The sequence below is a fragment of the Cydia fagiglandana genome, chromosome 14 (genome assembly GCF_963556715.1).
Source record: "Cydia fagiglandana chromosome 14, ilCydFagi1.1, whole genome shotgun sequence".
Lineage (NCBI taxonomy): Eukaryota > Metazoa > Arthropoda > Insecta > Lepidoptera > Tortricidae > Cydia > Cydia fagiglandana.
Genome location: NC_085945.1, coordinates 13790595 through 13811805, shown reverse-complemented (window position 1 = coordinate 13811805; position 21211 = coordinate 13790595). Strand labels below are relative to the sequence as shown.

Sequence of the window (21211 nt, the reverse complement as noted above, 5' to 3'; positions counted from 1 at the left end):
ATCTTAGGAACTGGTACGAACATAGACGAGACTTTAGTGCCGAAAATACACAGAAATTTATCAATGCTATAGGTTCTCTATCTTTTCATAATTTATATACCAATAATGAGATAAATGCAGCGTTCAGTGAGTTCCATGATTTACTAATTCTCTTTTTTGAATTATGTTTTCCGAAAATTAAGGTGAGAATTACTCAAAAGACTAAAAACTCGCCTTGGATAACGAAAGGGATACGGAAATGTTGCAAACAAAAGCGCTATCTCTATCTCTCTTACAGAAAATCAACTGCAAGTGATAAGCCACTTTGTAAAAGTCTTTACATTAACTACACAAAAACACTACGACGTTGCATTAATAAAGCCCAACGTATGGTCAACAAAAATATAATTAAAACTGCTAGAAACAAATGTAGAGCAACTTGGTCAGTAATTCATCGGAATATTAACACCAAGGGATTAGTAAAACAGCTAGACCAAATATACAACAATGGAAAACTCATAGATGATCCCCTAGAACTAGCGGAAGCATTTAATAATTTCTTTATAGATCTTACTTCTACAATTAACACGACCGCGACACGAGCGCCTCTACACAGTTCTCATAAATACAACCAAATAAACTCTATGTTTTTAACCCCCGTATCCGAAAATGAGGTGTTAAATATTATATTTTCACTTAATAACACAAATTCGGTTGGATATGACTTTATAAGCACCAAATTATTAAAATTATGCGCCCAGAAGTTAGCTATTCCTATGACGTATCTAATTAATCTCTCTATCACCACAGGTATATTTCCGGATCGTCTTAAATACTCGATAGTTAAGCCAATATACAAAAAAGGTAACGCTCTAGACATGAATAACTATAGACCTATCACTCTTATTCCTATAATTTCAAAAGTGTTCGAAAAAGTGATTGCTAAGAGATTATATGATTTCCTACAAAAAAACAAACTACTAAGCACGGATCAATTCGGATTTCAGTCAGGTAAATCGACGTCTCTGGCTAGTTTTTCTTTAGTTAAATATGTTACCGAGTGCCTTGATCGTAAAGAACCTGTTATAGCATTATTTTTAGATATGTCTAAGGCATTAGATTTTGTAAATCATAAAACGCTTCTCAATAAAATTTACGATTATGGCATTAGAGGGAAAGCCCATGACTGGCTTACTAGCTACCTAAGTGATAGGAGACAGTGTACAGAAGTATCTAAAGTAATTAATGACGAAAAAGTATGTGTCATGTCAGAATATAAACTTAATCGACGAGGAGTTCCGCAAGGAAGCATTTTAGGACCATTATTGTTTCTTTTATATATTAATGACCTTCCCGATGTAACAACACACAAATGTATATTATTTGCTGACGACACGACTTTATTGTTTAAATGTACGAACGTTGATACCTTTGAAAATGAAATAAATGAAACTATTAGAGCCATAGTAAATTGGCTGAATATACATGATCTTAAAATTAATATTGGTAAAACCAAAGCTGTACAATTTAGAACAAATAAGAGCCATGTACTATCCTTAAATATAATGTATAATAATACTAAAGTAGAAATGGTTAACTCGACTGTCTTTTTAGGATTAACTCTTGACGAACACTGTAACTGGAAGAAACATATTGACCTTGTATGCACTAAAGTGAACCGTTTTGTGTACGCACTCAAACGGCTAAAACAAATCGCATCCCTAGACACAGCTTTAAACGCCTATCATAGCTACGTGTCATCTGTGTTACGATATGGCGTTATAATCTGGGGTAACTGTGTTGATATTGATAGAGCATTCAAAGCCCAAAAAAAGTGCATTAGAGCACTAGGCGGTATTGGTACAAGAGAATCGTGCAAGCCCATATTCAAAAAACTTAAAATTCTGCCATTGGCATGTATATACATAGCAGAAATATGCATTTTCGTAAAAAAAACATTACCAATACTTTACCTTTATAGCTCAAGTAAATCCAAATGCTAGAGCTAATCGGTTGAACAAACTTCTCGGTACAAAAAGCAATTTGGCTCTTTATCGAAATAATGTTGATGGGATGACATACATAATATATAATAAACTGCCACAATCCTTAAGAGACATGCCACTTATTAAATTTAGAAAAGAAATTATAATATTTTTAAGCGAGCACAATTTTTATAGCATTAAGGAATATTTAAACGTAGATTTTTATTAATATTGTGACATTTTATTTATTATTAATTGTTGTAATTTTTATTTAATGTTATTGTAATTGATTATGTAATTTATTGTAATATAATGTAAATAGGTTTTTTAAATATTTTGCATGCCTACTAGTATAAGGTATTGACATTATCTGGACATAATACAATTAACTCTACCAACTTATCTGTACATAATGTTAAGCAAAATAAACACATTTCATTTCATTAAACACATTTCATTTCATTTCATTTCATTAACTTTTTATAAGAAATTTTCCATTTATCTTCAACTTTCCCAGCTACATAACAAAAACAGTTATTTACGAAAAAATAAACAGAACGTAAAACCTCGCAAACAACGCTCAGCCGAGCTATTAAAGAAAATAAATCGCTGCAAAATGGTGAGCATTTTTCAAGTCTTCGCTGCCCATTCACAAAACAATGGGACGAAGAATTTTGCGAAGCCTTGTTCGGAGAAGGGCGTCCCCCATTCATCAGCATGCGCGAGCTGGTGGGCTGTTTAACCATACCATCCGGTCTGAATACTTCGTTGTAATAACTAACACCTTTGAATGGGACAGAATCAGTTTTGGTGAAGACCAAACCCGTTTAAAACTTGACTTAGAATGTGATATCTTGAAGTCTTTTGTATACATTTTAGTAATTTAGTGCTCCATGCAAAAAAGTTATACGAACAATGATAATTAAGAATATATAAGAAGATTTTCCAAAGCTCATAATTTCATAAATCATGTGTAACATAAATCTTCGGACAGGAATCACTTTAAGCAAATAGTCTTACACACTTTGAAAATAAAAGGCTTAGTAAATTGCTCAAGAATAAGAATATTTCTTTAAATTTTGATTCCTTAATTAGGCACAATTATTGAGTAAGTATGGCTTATGTTTAACTTTGTACCATTAAGTCTTACCTATCTTTTCTTTTAGACGGATACATTTAGCGGGATATCTTGGCATACTTGCTAGTATAACTTCTTCTACTTAGTAACAGCCAACCTAAAAGTGCTAACACATTCTAAAGTTTTCCAATTACCTATGTTTTGCACTGTTCTCTTAAGCCATTTGTTGTGTACTTAAGTTACACTGTAGTTAATTCTTTACATGGAATCTCTTCTCATAAAAATGCCTTTAGAGTATATGGTGGAGCAAGTTCCAGATGCTTTGCAGAATACACGGGCATCATTAAGGCAACATTATAAATACCACTAACTCTAATGATTCAACTACTTTTAAAGTCAACCTCTCTTAATGCAAGAGAATTAATAGTGCTGACAAACGAGTCTAATTTGTAACTTTATTATTGGTTTCGTAAAACTGGATTTGGAAACTGGATATTGAACTAAAGGGAGTGACTTCGTAATAACAATTATGAATTCCTAGATTGTTACGATACCGTAAAGCGAGAGCAATTCGTCATTGTATCGAGACATTATTTAGACGGGGTTTCGTGTAGTAGCTGAGCGGAACGCGGTCGTGATACCCTGATACCTCGATATTGTCGACGGGCGGCGTGACGAAGGCGACTGGCATGCGTCGTGAATCAGAGGGAAACCTTATATATTCACAGTTTATGCAATGCAATACGCTCCGTCCATCCGTCACATTTGCAGACCAACGTCTGAACAGGTCAAACCGCTTCCGAATGCCTAGATAAAGTTTTTATGGCTCGTTTCGATGACCCGTCGAGTTCTAGACTAGTTTGTTAGAAAGTCAAGGTTTATCTTAACATATCAAGTTGAAATCTTACGCAAAGATCATTTAAGGTATAAGGTAAATGGACGGTAGCAGCTCTAAATGGTACGAACGTAAAATAAACTCGCAACGACTGCGTAGTCATTTTATGTTCTAGTTCTTGAGTGCATTTTAAGGTTATTATAAGATGTTCGCACTTAAAGTCATCAATGCCTATAAGGCGTTTTGTGACGATAATATTTATGATATACGACTGCTTTCCACTTTGTAATACTAAAGACTAGTATAATTAATGGTGAGCTATAATCGTTTTAAATTCCTGAGCATTCGACGAATATGATATGAGGGACACATGAATACATGCGAGGCGAGGCGAGCCTGTGAGAATATGGGCGTAGTAAGTACATCTCGCGTTTGACACAACACAGTTCACTAAAGGCGTTGGAATGTCATTTGTCAATGATCGAATAACGCGTGACGTCAAGGCGGTACATTAGGTTCTCGCATACCATAACACTATTATCGTAATTTTAACCACTTTCAAGAGATTGCTCCGGCAATTCGGGGGGATAAACTGGGTGATAGGTCATGACGTAAGGCGTAAAAAATGTTTATGAATGCGGTTACCGCTTTAATGCATGGTTCGGTTCAGATACGAAATTTTATATTCACGGATTGGATCATCCGGTCGGCATGCTTCGTCGAGCTCAATGCAAGTTGTTTAATTTGATTATAACCGCGCTGTAGCAATGTGTCAGCGATTTGGTATGCGAGAGGAAATCGCGCTGACCCCTAACGTTTCCTTTTTTGGATATCGGAAAGTCTGCAATCATCCTGTCCATGAGTTTAAACGTCCGATACAAGACTTTAAATAAGCCTATGACATCACAGTCGAAATATGTCTATTCAAGAACAGGTTATTCACCTAAGCATTACCCTTAGCGTCTACTGACACAGTTTCAGATGATGGATTATCGTGCCGACTAAATACTAACTAGGGCAATGCCCTGGAGGTAAAGGAATAAAAAAGTCGAGATTGTTCGAAAGCCCAAGGGAATGTGCATTAAGCGGGCCATTCGGATTAAAATATTTCTCTGGTGATATATATAGAATGGTCTGTCGGGAGACTGCGTGGCACCGACTTCGAGGCGTCCCGGTCAATCCAGGGTTAAAAGTACTACAGTAGAACCCGCTTAAGACGATTCTGAGGGGACCTAGCAAAAAAAGCGTCTTAAACGGGAAATCGTCTTAAACGTGAAATAAAAACTAGTATTATTTCATGTAGGTACAAACACCACAGTGGTGATAATGAGCGAATGATATCTAAGTATAAGTAGGTATAAGTTACACGCGGTTAAATAATCTAGGAACACTAACGATAGGCTCAACTATAAAGTTGTGGAGTAACTAACTACAAATAAAAATCTGGGAGCGATAGCTTGCACTCCGTTGTCCATAACCGTCAAGCAGATGGCATAGCATTCTCACGCCAATAAGGACCCGACAAAAGATATTAAAGACAGAACAAAAAACCTAAGGTAGGTAATAAACACATTAAAAAATGTTGGCTAACGGCGTATTGCATAAAAATACGACCATACAATGGTTATGGCAATAACACAAGCGTGCAGATGGTGCGTAACGGGAATTTTGGATGGCGTATTAAGCGGGACGCGAGTCGTATTAACCGTGAAAAAATGTATGAAAACAGGCCTAAAGTTGCAGGGACTGGCGTAAAATTGCGTATTATGCGGGACATCGTATTAAACGTGATCGTATTAAGCGGGTTCTACTGTACTTGTACCTACCATAATACTTTTGGAATTCCAGTAACATTAGACAGCAGATCAGTCCTATATCGTAATCTTACATCTTAATTGAGTTGAACTTATTTCGTAGAAGCACTTAGGTGCTGATACGGGGAATATCATTATTTTCAAAAGTACCTCCCGTATCTTATTACATTGACAGTTTTACTACGGAATACTTCAGGAATGAGTATATTTTTAATAATAAGCCGTAAAACTATTTGACGATCATGCACTTTGCTACGTATAGTATTTTGCGATAGCTATCTTGGAAACTGCTCATTTTATTGCGTACTGGTCTATTTATTATATGTATGACTGTATGTAAGGCTCTGTATCTGAACATGTATGACACAATTACATCGTGTAATTATATATATACTATTGTGATTCATAAATGGAAAAACTACTCTAAATATATAGAGTTGACACAAATCTTTAAATCAACAATCTTTAAATTTTGGGATATGATTATCAATGTGTATGACTAATAAACGTACATATTGAATTGTAAATTAACAATATTTTTACAGTAATGTAATTATTAAAAAGAGTATAAAAGCTAAATCTTTCTGTCGACGTAATACTGACTAAAACTGAGTGAATATAAGAGTTCGAGATCGTACTGTCTTTTACTCTCGTGTTCCGGTATTATTCTGCTTCTATATTCTAGTTGTCCGTATTATGTGTTAGAGGTTAAATTTGGTTTGAGAAAAACACACTTCAAAACATGTGTTTAACAGTATCAATTCATGCATAAAACATAATGCCAGACGTTGGATTTTATAAAAGCATTTTTGAAAATGATCACAAAGTCTATTATCCATAATTGTATTTGGCGAGTAATTAAATTAGATAAAGCCTTAGAAATCAATAAACGGAGTACCCGTACGCGAACCTTCGCGTCTATTTGCGGGCGACCGACAGTCGGCAGTACGTTGGCCTTCTGTCGTCCTATTTTACAATGCGACGCGATGACATATCGAACACAAATGCTTGCGAATTTAATCGATCGCAGTTTATAGAACGGCTTAGATTAGTTTGCCGTTTTGGCACGTAATGTAGGTATCGGTTAGTAATGTCACTCTTATGAAAGATCCTGTAAAATTTCTGAAATTAGATACAGGTACCACTTTAATATATTTGGTTAAAAAGGGGTCTACAAGGCTAATCATACCTAATTTTACAGAAATTAATCATATCAGGAAATATTAAATAAATCCTTAAGCTGGAAAAGGTAGTTGAAGCTAATAATTATAATTAAAACATGTGTAGGAATTAAGTGGCTCCTGTGCTGTTGCTTATGTCCATGGGCGACGATGACCGCTTCCCATCAGGCGGCTTGTCTGCTCGTTTGCTGACTATCACATAAAAAAAAGGATTCCCTACACATTGGCCGTCAAAACAAAAATGGTCGTTGCATCTATGTTGCATCCTTTACTTTACGTCACTAGTCATTGCGTATACACTGTAAATATTTGGGAGACCGAGCTTTGCACGGAAAACATAAAAACGCATTTTAAGCGTTTTCTCAGAGATAAGGCCTAGGTAGATCGATTTTTCGCCCCGGAGAACCCCCATATAGCAAATTTCATCTAAATCGTTAGAGCAGCTGCCGAGATCCCCGAAATATATAGGTACACAATAATAATTCCTCGTTTAAAGGTACAAGATAAGTTCTCGTTCCGAGGTTCTGGTCCTTCGCACTCTGATGGACACTAGACACCTATAGATATAACTCTGTTGTTATTTTTATTGTATCTGGCGTAGTGTCCATCAGCAGCTTAATTCTTGAAAGTCACAAATTTTGACACCTATCCCATTTGACACCGCGTGGACTACACTATCTCTGTGTGCGTAATCTTCACAAGTGTGCGGCAGGGATTCCGTGACACGGGTCACCGTTTCCAAGAATTTTACTCGCCTTGACGTCCCGCTGACGAGACTGGTTTTGCTACGACGCAACGTTGTAACTATACCTGTCTTGGTCTTCCTTACGTGAAATCTCCTGCTTTCTTTCTCTAGATGCGCGCACGCACGCCCTCTATGCCTCGATAAGACTGATCGTGTTTTGAAATAGACGCTAGCGTTCGGTAGCCGAGAGGGAGTCAAAAACCCATTGGAGTAGTCAAGGGATTGTAATTTGCTAGAGTGAATTATGTTGCCGCGGCTGTGAAATTTATAACATACGCAACCAGTTAGCTGACTCCACTGATTTTGTATCTTTAGCAGATTATCGAATAACATAGAGATGGCGAATTTCTTCGGGGACGAAGTGAGATGAGAGTAATATAATTTCGCTCCGATGAGAATTCGTTGTCATAATGAAATGAGGAGGTATTCTTCTGAATCATATCTTTTGTGATAGACAACAAGTAGTGAGATTTAGGGCAAAATTATTCTGTCCTTGAAGGGCTAATATTTTTTTTTTAAATTTATGTGAAACCAAGATCAAGTTCTGATCTAAATGGCAATATTTTTAAATAGCTACGCAATCCTGGAAACCGTCAATTTACTGGATGCGAAGGTCAATTAGCCAGGGAATATTTAATAACCGACTACCGTTTAAGCGCCGTATTAAAGAGAACCGTTAACGCGTACGCGCAGGTTTTATGGATTTCGTCACAATCGGAAAAACGCATGGTTACGGACCGCTTTTTTGTGAAGTGGACTGTATGAATCATGTACAGTCGATGTCAAAGTGTCCACAATTTTGTATCTTATTCCGTCGTTATAAGGCTGAAAATGTATACAGATCTTTGACGGTGACCGTAGAAACTGGTAGCGAAGTGGAGCAGTGGTACCTAATTCCCCAATTTCGTCTTGACTCGTCCCTTGTATAACTTGATCTTAAGTATCATAGCAGTTATGCGTAAAGTTCGATTAGGCTATACTGGTTTTCTTAGGCAATGCTCTCTAAACGTTTTGAATGGGGTTGAGGCGGAAACCGCAACATTTTCGTCAGCTTTACTCAGGGCCGGATTAACCCTAAGTCAAAGTAGGCAACTGCCTAGGGGCCCCGCCTCGGCTTGGGGGCCCCGCCTCGGCTAGGGGGCCCCGGGGCTCAGCGCGCACCAAATAAAATTTTGTTCCATAGGCTCAAAATTCATGAGTAAATTTTTTATTCTTATAATAATGAATAGGTATGCTTTGTTATTGTTTTTTTTTCATCCATTCTTTAAATTAATGAAATACCTACTGTAATAAAATTGAAGCAATACGTAAAAGTTTACGAGGCGCATTCTGCGTAAGTACCTGTTGTAAAGTTGTAATAATAGAGGTTTTCAGGAAAAATGGTTCGAAAAAATTTCAAACAACCAACAACTTTTGGGTTATTTCGACTCAGAACCACGAAGACTAGATTGGTTGAACCAAAGAAAAAGAAAGATGACGAAAGTGTCCCCAGTTTTTCAAAGGAATGCTCGACCTTCAGCCTCAATTTACCATTGGTTTATTGTGTTCCACATCTCCTCTACTTCAGCTTAGCCTTTGGCGTCGCTGCGCCAAGCTCGGCCTGCGGTCTCACTTTTTAATATAAAGGACATTGGTTCGTGTCTGTGCTGAACTATTTCTCCTGAAGCCTGATGAAGCACGGCTTTGACTTCGCATGAAAGCTCGCCTCACTGGGGCATTTCGGACTTTTAGGCCCCGATGAAGATCGATACCCGGCTTTTTAACATGGTTTCACAATTTGCGATATTGTCAAAAAATTTCGCGCTCGCTGCGCTCGCGTTTATTTTTAGTTCTTTAATTTTGGCCCTGTATCTACATATTAGCTTGGCAAGTGAATTAATAGAGCTATGATAGCATACGCAGTGCAAGTGTTATTTACACGTCATAATTTCATAGAAGTTTCGACGTTTAAAATAACACTTGCACTACGAGTGCTATCAATATTGTTGCAGGCTTATCTTGGTCTAACTCTAGTAATTTAAGTAATTTTAATATATGGATTTTTTTTTATTATTAGGTTGATTCTAATCATGTGGCTCGGCGTTTGGTCTTATGGTCGGACAATGGCTGTTCAGCCTCTCAATATATGTATTAACTATTGAGAAAATCAACTGTGCGGCTCTAGTGAGCTTAGCTTTTAGCCTCGCTTAAAATTGGCCATTAGAGGTAGATAAGAAAGTGACGCTGAAGCTCTCATTTTTGGTATTCCACTGGGAATTGGCCCTAAGCCTAAAGGGCTCTCCCCACACTTGACGCGACGCGGAATCGGCAAAAACCGATAGCATAAAGCTTTATGTCCATGCAATAAGAGCGAAAAAGACATCGTTCGATTTGGATCGACACGGCCGACGCCGGAAGATTGAAATTAAAAACGCAAACTTTTATTTCCCTGTATTGAATGTGCTGTGTGCAGAACTGACTGTAGGGGGCCCCGAGCTTCGCACTGCCTAGGGGCCCCGACATGCTTAATCCGGCCCTGGCTTTACTTCACGATTGGAAATTATATAAATATACATATATCTACGAGAATTCGCTGTACTCCAAGGGTGAAGATATCAGTATGGCAGGAAATTACAGCCACTAAGAGTTACATCACCTCCTTACCCCAGGAGGCGTTTGAAAAATATTCAAGGGCGGATCAAGGTTTATAGTGACATGATCAAATTACAGTTATTTTTTTGTCCCATGGTGGGATCGCAGGGTCAAATTCTAGGCCCAACCCAGGGCCTGTCATGTCCCCCTCCCTGGATCCGCCCATGCTAGTATTTTCTTCGCTTGCTAAAAGCGGGAAAGTTTGATTACGTAGGTATAGTCTTGAGGTAATGTTGCTGTGATGCCCTGAACTTGGCGAACATCAAATCAATCTCCAATGCAATGAAAAATTCCTTTCAGTCATTGTAGAATAAAACAGCTTTATTGTTTGCCTCTAACCATGTGTACAACACATGTTAAATTCAAGTTAATATCTTAAATGCACCGCATAGGTGCTAAACAATCAGTTCTAAAAAGGGCTTAACTCCCATAAGAATTTCTATGTCATAAGTCGTTTCTGTAGAGGAGATATGCATAGCTTTTGACATTAAAACCGGCGCCAACGCACCACGCCTTAACTAGAGAGCTAGGGTTGCGTATTCTTGAGATTTGTAGCTTAACAACTTGTATAATATGCAATAGGGTTGGTAGCATTGTTAAAATCAACTCAAACATGAAAAATTTATCTCCTTTAATCGGAATAAATATGTACTTAAACGATTACTTTTATCACTTGCTTTTAGTTGAATACAGGTTAGATTCATCGCTATGAAACGGGGCGGATTAGTCGGACTATACTAACTCTACATGGCATTTGTATGAAAATATGACGTTTATAATGACTTTGGTCCGTTCAAGTCAGTGCGGAATTAGATTAGCCGGACTCCAAGCCATATTTGCTCATTCATCTACAAATTGTTCATAAAAATTATATTGCGCTCTTGGTATGTGACTATCACACTTTTTGCTCGATTTTATATGACTTCTCTATTTGACAAAGCTCTTCCATGATTATATATTTTATTATGTACTTAAAACGTATTGTAGCACCCTGTAGGCGCCGGCCATCATTAATTATCTGGCAACGGCGTGCATTTATCTGCATAGCTGCGGCGAAACCAGAAACTTGCACCTGTTGCGATCCGAATACCATTATAGTATCTACTATGTTGCATTGCGTTTTGGGTTTTGCATTTAGCTTTCTCGGAAAATTAGGCGTATTCTCTATGTGAGTGGATATCAGACTGTATTTATTGGCAATCAGATAATAAATTAATTAATATCATGGGAAAAACTTATACAGATCGACTTAGCCCACATTAAGCTCAATAAAAGGCTTATATTGTTGTCATAGATTTTCGGATTTTTTGATCCATCTAAGATTCAAGTTAATTTAATATTTAAAACTTCCGCGTTTTGAACACATATTAACTCACATTTATAGACGGGTCTATCGCAATCGGTCTATTATCGGGGGTAATGTTTTGACATTTTGCTGGGACATCAGTTAGCCGTGACCACGACCAGTGAAACCTGTGTCAAGACGCCGGGAAAGAAAGGTACCTAATAAAATAAATTCGCGATAGACCCGTCTATAAATGTCAAGTTAATTTGGTTGTCAAAAAGTAACGGTTTATACGGTGATTTTAAACTCTAGGTACACTCTAACTGAATTTAAAAATAAAATTAGAAGTAATCCCAACAACCAAACGCACGAAGCAAATTAGTAGAACAGGTTCAATCCAGAAGTAGTAAAATGAGCGGGTCCGAAATAAGTGGTAGATTATTATTTTGAGTTGATGATAGTACTACCTTGGTTTTAATAGTCTCAGTGTATCGTGGGAAGAAACCGTATGAACTTTCTTTCTTTTTAACTTGGAGATTAGATTTAATTTGGTCTAAATTGCATTGTTGGGGATTGGGGAACGCTTTTAACTATTCATTATTTTGTTTAAATTTAAAAGAGATAGTAATAGAATTGTAACTTTCTGTATGATTCTAAATTGTAGATTGTAGATCTCGATATATTACGACTTTATACGATAAAATATAGTCGTAATATATTTATAGAGGTCATCATTATGATACTTAAGTTATAACGATTTATTAAAAAAAACAGACTCGTATGGCGTCCAATCTGTAGATAGAGTCTGTTCGGAAAGAGAAGAGTCGTTGAATGTATTGGGCCCCATACATTCCACGATTCTTCTCTTTCCGCACTCAAACTCTCTAAACTCTTTTTTTTTTGCTTTTGACAATGTCAAATTAAGTTGGAAATATGTACATATACCTATGTATTTGGAATTAGAATTCCATTCACACTTAAATGGCCTGTGCACACCGTTGACGACGTTGTAGTATACAGATCCTTATGTGCGGCTCCAACATTTTAGTGCACGCACACGCGCACGTCACGCACACGCAAGCCGGAGTGTCTCGGCCTTAAGTCCGCCATTTGTACATTATACATTTTGTGCAATTAAAGTTTAAATATTTTGGGGCTCTCACGTCTTATCTAAATGTCTACAAAACCCGTGTTTATCTTCATAAACACTTGTTCATGTATTATTAACGTCATTACAGGTACACGAAGCCACAGACCTTCGCGGATTGCATCGGGAATGAACTGCCCCTTGGGTGGGAGGAGGCGTATGACCCTCAGATTGGGCCTTACTACATCAACCACGTCAGTCGTGAGTATTGTTTTTTTTTTAATAAATAGACCTAGGGGCTACCGCGAAAACCGAAATTCGCAAATCGCGGGGATCTTTCTCTTTTACTCTCATTAAAACGTAATTAGAGTGACGGAGAAAAATGTACGCAATTGACGAAATTCGATTTTCCCGGTTATAGCGCTGACCTTTAAACTCTTAAGTTTTGTACACACACATATTTAATTACACAAACGGGTCTACCGCGATATAATTTCACTGTTTTTACCTAGAGTCTTTCCGTGAGCTGGTGCAACACAGCTGAAACGTCGGAATTAAAGGTGAAAACAATGAATTTATATTATAATGAAATAATATAAATTCATTGTTTTCACCTTGTTTTGTAATTAAATAAATATAAAAGGTGAAAACAATGAAATTATATAATTTCAGTTTGTGTAATTAAATAAATATATCTGAGTACCTACTTGCCATGAATGACCCTTAAGCCATTTGACATTCCTTTCTAGTTATTCAATTTAGAACCGTAATTCTTATAGTAGAGATGTGTTTTTGTTTTAAGTATGATGGCAAGTATGTTGCCGCTACGGACTAAAGGGTTAACTGAAATAGATGTCATATACTGAAGAAAATGTGATCAAGGTGGCCGAGGTCGAAATTGAACCGGCGTCTTCAGTTTACGCGGCTAAAGTCCTGACCACTAGACCACTCGCCCACCCTAGTTGTAGGTACTGTCACGTGCAATAATATGTTAGACACCGAAATCCGCAAAAATATCTGACACGATCTTATTTGAAGAACCTTAAGAGCGTGTCACATATTTTTGCGGTCTTCGAAGAGTACTTGTTGCTGGTGACTGTACTTTCCATGATTTCAGATTTGTTCATTATAGATTAGATTAGATTAGATTTATTTATTTCACAACATATGATTACACCAACATATTTATTATGATTATTGGTTCGCGATTATATAACGTGTAATTGTAGTACAAAATTATATACATGTAAATTTATAAGAACTGGATTGGAGATGGGTTAGTTAAACAAAATATTACAAATAACGCGATTCAGCTGTTCGCTAGCCGGGTTAAGAGTCATCTATCGGACTTGACTGTGACTGTGTGATGTACGGAGATCGATAAGGCATAACAACTTAGGTTTAACTTTAGTTACTAACAAGCGCTTCATTCAGTACGCACTAATATCCTGATTTAAGTCCATATTAATAAAACATCTGAAAGTCCACATCGTCCGAAGTCAACACCCACACATCCATACTTATCGCGTTCATTGAGACAACGCTGCAAATTGCGTATTATCACAAACCAATATTTCATGGCTTCACAAAGAAATTGTTTATGTCGCCTAGACTTATTTATGATACGGATTATTTAGTATGGCAGGTGAAAAATCGACTTCGCGGGAGACTGGCGGAGGGTCGACGCTTTAGACTTTTTAAAGCCTGTTCACACTGTGAGTTTTCGCGCGTGGTTGATTTTGTATGGAACCTGTATTGTATTTTTCGAATTCGATGGGTTGAATTATTGAAGCATTGCAATCAAGAATAAGACTAGTTTTAACACATTCGTGCCGAAAACCCGACTATCGGGTATTTTATGATTTCGTTCTTCCGGACGACCCAATAGGTAGTTGGGATCGTGGTACTACTGCTTTATATGACGAAATTGTTGTGGCCTGGCGCGGACGTATGTTTGGCTGGGTGGCAATTAATGTGTTAAAGTAAAAGAAGACATCGCGAGATAACCTGCTTACTCCCATATGGTTCTTTTTAAATCTTGCACGTACACGTACAACATTCTCAAGAGATGATAGGTATTGATAACCAATTAATCTAATAAGGATCCTGACCGACCTGACTTTTTGCATATTTTTTCGAGCACTATTTTTTCAGCTCTGTAGGTACAGGAGGTTTATGGTACCCACGATTTTTGACCTCCACATATAAAAAGTTAAGAACGTTTTACACAATACATTGTCGCGTTTGAGAAGCGCTTTGTGTATACCACCTTAGTTACTCTTATGAATTATGGATTGCGTTGATTCACGTCTAGCCGGAGCAAGAAGCTAGCGGAATCCTTCTACGGAACGCTCGTAAACTGTGTGAAGAAAGGACACTTAAGGGAATATTTTCACGGTTCCGCAAAAAGACGCGTAAATTATAATAGCTACTTCACTGCCTACTTAATATCATCATGAGCAAATGAATCTTAATGGTCCATAAATCAAGATCTAATTAAAAACCTTAGATGATGCGCATGTGGTGGATGTGTCGGCGGCATATCGTAAAATCGGCATATCGAGATAATCCTAGGCGTATCATGAACGCGTTAAGGTTTGAACGATATTGCTGGTAGCCGCTAGTAAGATCATGAAATGGCGGCGTTTCATGTGGCTAACTGAATATTTGTATCCTCCATACACTTTATTGATATTGACGTATTCTCCATCTCGTTATCAATAATTTCAGTGATCGAGTTGTATAAATAAACAGATTCGGATTGATTTTCTTTAAATATACCGTTTAATCAAGATAACTTGTTGCTAAACAAATATGCTGAAGTCAGTCTCACACCTACGGCTTATTCGCGGGTATGTTTTCGCAGCGTACTCACTAATTATCTAAAACACTACATACAATGTGAACCAAACAGCTAACACAATCGCCCATATGTTCACGTAACAAATGATTATCCAGTATATATGGATCCTAAGATTCATTGTAAATGTTTGTAATCTAAGGTCTGACTTACTGGTTCTTTTGCTACGTATTCTCGATGCGACTTCGAAAAAAAAACAGTTGAACCGTGATCTTCTTTTACGCATACTTCCCACTGAAGTAAAGGTCAAGTTACACTAGTGATACCATACACTACTATGTATTTTGAATCAGGTAGCAACCTCTAACGGTTCGCGAATACACGCACCTTTTCGCACGGCGTGCATTCCTATGCATTATTTATAGGATCTTGGAGCTTTTCCGCCATTTTCTTGGGTTTTTCAATTGCTATCGGACCACCCGTGATAGGATCGGTGGATAACAGCTTGTTAGAGCATGGGAGCTAGTTTGTGATCTTTTAATATAGGTATACAATGGCCGATATTTATAGTGATATAGTTTATCACTATTTTGTCTGAGATATCACGAAAATCTACGAAGTAACATTTGTTCACCATTAGATCTTCTCGTTGGTCTTGGTGGTACATTAGAACCTCGATAGCACGAAACTCAAGGGAAACGCCAAAATTTCGTTTGAACGAGTTTTTGCCTTATAGAGGGTAATTATTAACTATTAAGAGAGGTTCTTATAGGTTTATGTTCGTCATAAAGAGGTTTCGAGTCAAAGAAGTAAATAAAATACCGTAAAATCCGTATTAGAGAGGTAGAGTTAGACCAAGATAAGTCTGCAGCAATTTTGAGAGCACACGCAGTGCAAATGTTATTTTAAACGTCTAACTTCCATGAATTACTAGAGCCCATCCCATTAATATATGCAAAACAGGTAAAATCCAACATTTATAGCCGTAATGAAATTAATAACTCTATTAATTTTGTAACACGTCAACTGTAGTTTAATATCGTATTTTACTGCACTTTATAGATTATATATTACGTTGAAGAGAACTAGTTTTGTTTAATTTAAAGTATTTAAACTATGTATATTTCTTGTCCGAACTATGTTTTTACTAAACTATTTTTAATGATATTGTTTTCGCATAGTGGAATTTAAACGGTACTAATTTAGAAACGAGTTATTATTTATTATAAGTAAGATATGTATGTTAAATTATGAGGTATGAGATTAAATTTTAATTTATTTATTAAATGTCATAATAATTTATGAATAAACTATAATATCATGCGTTTTACTATCTTATACGACGGTAAGGTCAAATTAATTTTGATTAAATGTGTGTGTTTATGTGTACGATTTAGTAAAATTAATAACGATATTATATCGTTTACGTTATAACGTTATATTAATATTCAAAAGTACTATTAACAACTACTATTACATCGCGAAGGAATAACGATATTATTAGGAAACCTGGCGGTAATTTCTACAAAATGTGTGCCTCTCTATCTTTCAAACATGACTGTTAAACTTGTCTGCTCTTTCTTCTCTGTAAGTATGTTTTTTATTACATTCAAGTGAAGCGCAGGCTGCTAAAATTGTTTAACTAAAACGACTTTTTAACATCAACATCATAATTTTTTATGTAGGTACATAAAAGGATAGGTATTCAATGTTCTCTTATACCGTTATAGTAAAATAGCAGTACCTATCTTACAAGCGTAGCGATAATTTAACCGAGAAAACCAGCACAATAATATACATAACTAAAACTCCACCGAACCTGATTATGCGAATATTTTATTACAAACCTTGCTTGTTGGGTAAATTGAGTGGTTATTTACGGCGTTGTCGCTGTGCGGTGTTGCCATAAGTTAGGTACATGCGTGTACGCAGCTTTTGCGTGCTCGGCGTCACAGACAACGAAATAATAAAGATTGTTAGTCGAACTATACTATTCTACTTTAGAGCCAACTCTAAACCCACAAAGGGTGCCAGAGATCTGCTCGAAATTCGGTATTTAAGGGGCCCACTGATTACCAGTTCGTCGGACGATATCAGCTTGTCAATTAAACACAAAATTTGACAGCTCCGAACAACTGACAGGCTGATATCGTCCGGCGAACTGGTAATCAGTGGGCCCCTTCATGTCTTTATAGCAAAATACTACAGTATATACTATTAAAACCGGCCATAACCTAGGATTCTAGCTAGGGACAGAAGCCCCTACAAACTTAATTGCCAGATTCAACATATGCAAATGCACCCGCTTATGGCCGTGGCATGTACGCCTCTAGATCTTCGATAACTTTCCATTCCACACAAAAAGGGTTCAAGTAGCATGATTATTCTATGAACATATGCCTTTTTCGAAGCAGGGCAAAGTTACCGTTACATTTCAAAAGGGCTTTAGTAGTATTATTGACCTATATCGATACGTCCATTTAAAAGCAGGGTACAGTGGCCATTACATTTAGTTATCGACTCTGCCTCGCTAATTATAGATTAAAATCGTAAATTGAGACGCAGGATACATTTATTTGAGGCTGCATACAAATTTCTTGTGGTAGGTCGCTGTTATCGCTTGTTAGTTGAGTTTAAGGGCGCATTACTTTGTTGTTTGTGGGCAAATGCTAAATGTATCAGGGATGTTGCGGATGCAGATTTTTTGACATCCGCGGGTGCCGATGGGGATGCGGATGTCAAGATTTGGTGCTTAAAAAACGTCAAATATTACATTTTTAAATTTTTTTATTAGAAAAAACCAGATGTTTAGTATTTGAGCTAGAATATAGGTGCGTTTTATTTAATAAACAGTAACTTGGGCGACTTTTCGGGATCTAGACGATTTCGTTATATATAATGACGAAATTAACTAGCACTTATTACGCCGCCGGCGCCGCCGCTAATACGTTCCTGTTACCGGCATCGGCATCATGCGGATGCTCCGCATCGATTTTATGCGGATGCGGATGCAGATGCGGATGTTGAAAATAATGCGGATGTTCCGCGGATGCGGATGCGGATGCGAATATTCGCAACATCCCTGAAATGTATGTATCTAGTGCTAACATTCTACGAGAGATGGCGTTGTGATGTTAAAGTAATCTTTTGATAGTATGCGCTGGGTTCTGTTCCATGCGTCCTATTGGATCTTTAGGATCTAGTCTCCTTAATTAGGTGTTTGAGCGGTCAAGTTACCGCTCACCGTCGTAATTTTGTAGTATTAGACTATCGCTTTTATCAGGTGTAATAATTCAAGAACAGGGTTTTCTATAATAAATAACTATCTACTAGAGACTCTAAAATCCTACAGTTTTTAAACCACATTTGAAATTGTATGATTTATCACGAAATACAATAAAATCCACGGGTTTTCTTTATAGGTGAAAATTTTAGACTTACCTTATAAGTTCAATAAAAAAAAATTGTTTCTGAAAGTTTTGGTCGTTGTAAATCACAACTAAAATCCACCCACAGTCCCGTTTCCATAACTTTCGGGAACAGACATCTTTTGTTTTTTTTCTGTGACTCTTAGTTTCACTAAAAGCTAGTAAATTAGGTATGTTGACCTTACGTGGTCGCTGCAAGTGTGTTGCCCCTAAGCCTATGCCTCGCAAGTTATTTAACGGCCTCATATCTCGGGATGCGATCTTCCACTATTTTCTGCATACGCCAAGCGATATTTATACTGTCTAGTGTAAAAAGTCTTAACTAACATGAAATTTCTGTGAATTCTAACCTTTTTAACTGAGTAAGGTAGACTCGTACCTACCCGGTTTCAAGAAGATTCTATAGAAAGTTGTGGTTTTTACATTAGGTTGCCTGTAAAATGAAAATTACAGGCTTTTCTCTTTTGACTAGTCAGTTACGGGATTTGTTAATCAATAAAAACAGGTAGGTCAGGTACCGGTAGATAAATTAGGTGCTACCTTAAACGTCCCATAAAGTTCTCATTTTAAGTGCATTTTCATCGCTTTACCTAATTAGTTTCTGAATTATCCTCTATATTGTCGGTGTGTAAAAACGATTGAAGGGCTATAATGCTTCTAGAATGTAATGGCTGTTCTACACGATGGGCCAGCGCCGGCCACTCCAAGGCACGCAGCCATGCGGTAGAATGAGATAGCAATATCACTTGCTCCCTCTAACGCATAAATGCGTCCCTTGGAGTGGCCGGCGCTGGCCCATCGTGTAGATGAGCCATAAAATATAGCTGTGCTCGGTAGTGCTCACGTGCTCAGTCTATACTCTGTATCTTTAGGTATTTAATTAAAAGTAAACAAAATCTACCCTCAAATGGGAACCAGTTGAGGGTAGAAGAAAACAAACGATCGATCAAATAATGTAGGTTAAAAACAAAATTAATCTACCCTCAAATGGCTCCTCAAGCCAGCTGAGGGTAGAAGAAAACATTACACGACCAAATAATGTAGGTTAAAGTCAGATAGTTCAGTGACTGATCCAGGCGGTTTCGTAATTGGTCGGTTAACCAATAAATGTTATAACTCCCCGAAAATGTACAAATTGTTTGTTTACTTTTATTTAAATACCTAAAGATACAGACTATAGATTGGTCTAGGTATCTCAATTCCGATAGTGAATGTTCAAAACATAACGTAACTTAGCGCTTAAGCTTTCTATATGCCAAATTTCATCACCATTGGACCTACACGTTTATTGATTTAGCCTTGTCAAGGCTGACAGAGATAAAAACTGTCTTTATTGGTTTTATATTTTTTGCTCTTTTTAGCGGTCAAAGTATAGGAAAATTCTCGAATTCATTCTATAAATAGCCTCTAAAGCCTCCTTGTCGCCTTTGAAATGACGTCGCTTTGTTTACAACGGAAACTTGATGACTTACTCTCCGAATATTTGTCGACAAACATTCCATCATATCAAAAGCAAGGTTAAATTTGCTGCAAGTAGTTTGACTTGAATAAAACGCTGAATGGTACTGGAGTGAGTTGAGGCGGGCAAAACGCCCATACGTACGGTGTAAACTTGGTACTAAGGTTATGTACTGACTGTACTATTAAATATATTAAAAACGGGTCACTCACGTATTTCAAGTCGAAAAATGCTCGACATGTTTCACTCCGTACCGAGGAGTGTCATCAGGAGCTTGCGTTTACGGTGACGGACCGGGGCAGACTAATGTAATATGTCTGTGTCTCAAGGAAGTTTTGTTATTAATACTGACTGTACTGTTAACATTATAATTATGTGAAATTTAATGACATTGAATAACTGAATAAAGGCTTTAAGGCTGATTTATAAATAAGGTTTCATGTAATATGCTTTCTAACAATTTATTTTTATAAACATGGACACATATACCTAATCTAAATATGGAAAGGCGTTTTAATAAAACTAAATTATTAGAAACGAGTAGATTTCATGATGTTTCATCCATTCGTTGTGAACCTACTTCGACATGTAATAAAAAGGACTGATTTGACGGACGTATTGTGACTGAATGTAATCTTGAACCGGGGGCTTCGCCAAAATGACAATCATACATCGACAAACGCCAAACGAAATGTATCGGGACAGATGCTACGAAAAGTCACATGACTATTTCCATACATTTTTGAAGTTTCGATTGGCGTTTTCTATCAACGATTGTCGTCTTGGCTAGGCCGGTCGTTTAGTATATTAGCGGTTGGCGTTTTGCGGCAGTCAAAATACTGGCAGGTTCTAATCTAACTATATTAGATCGGATGGCGTGAGGTTTTTACTGCGTGCGGCTGAT

General features: G+C 37.1%; 1 protein-coding gene across 1 annotated transcript in view; it reads left to right on the top strand.

The window, feature by feature from the left end:
• Nucleotides 1-21211, top strand: part of LOC134670895 (protein kibra) — a 105871-nt gene that overhangs the window by 21979 nt on the left and 62681 nt on the right. The window contains exon 2 of the mRNA XM_063528713.1: nt 12772-12881. Within this exon, the coding sequence (XP_063384783.1) occupies nt 12772-12881 (110 nt within the window). The remainder of the gene's footprint in view (nt 1-12771; nt 12882-21211) is intronic.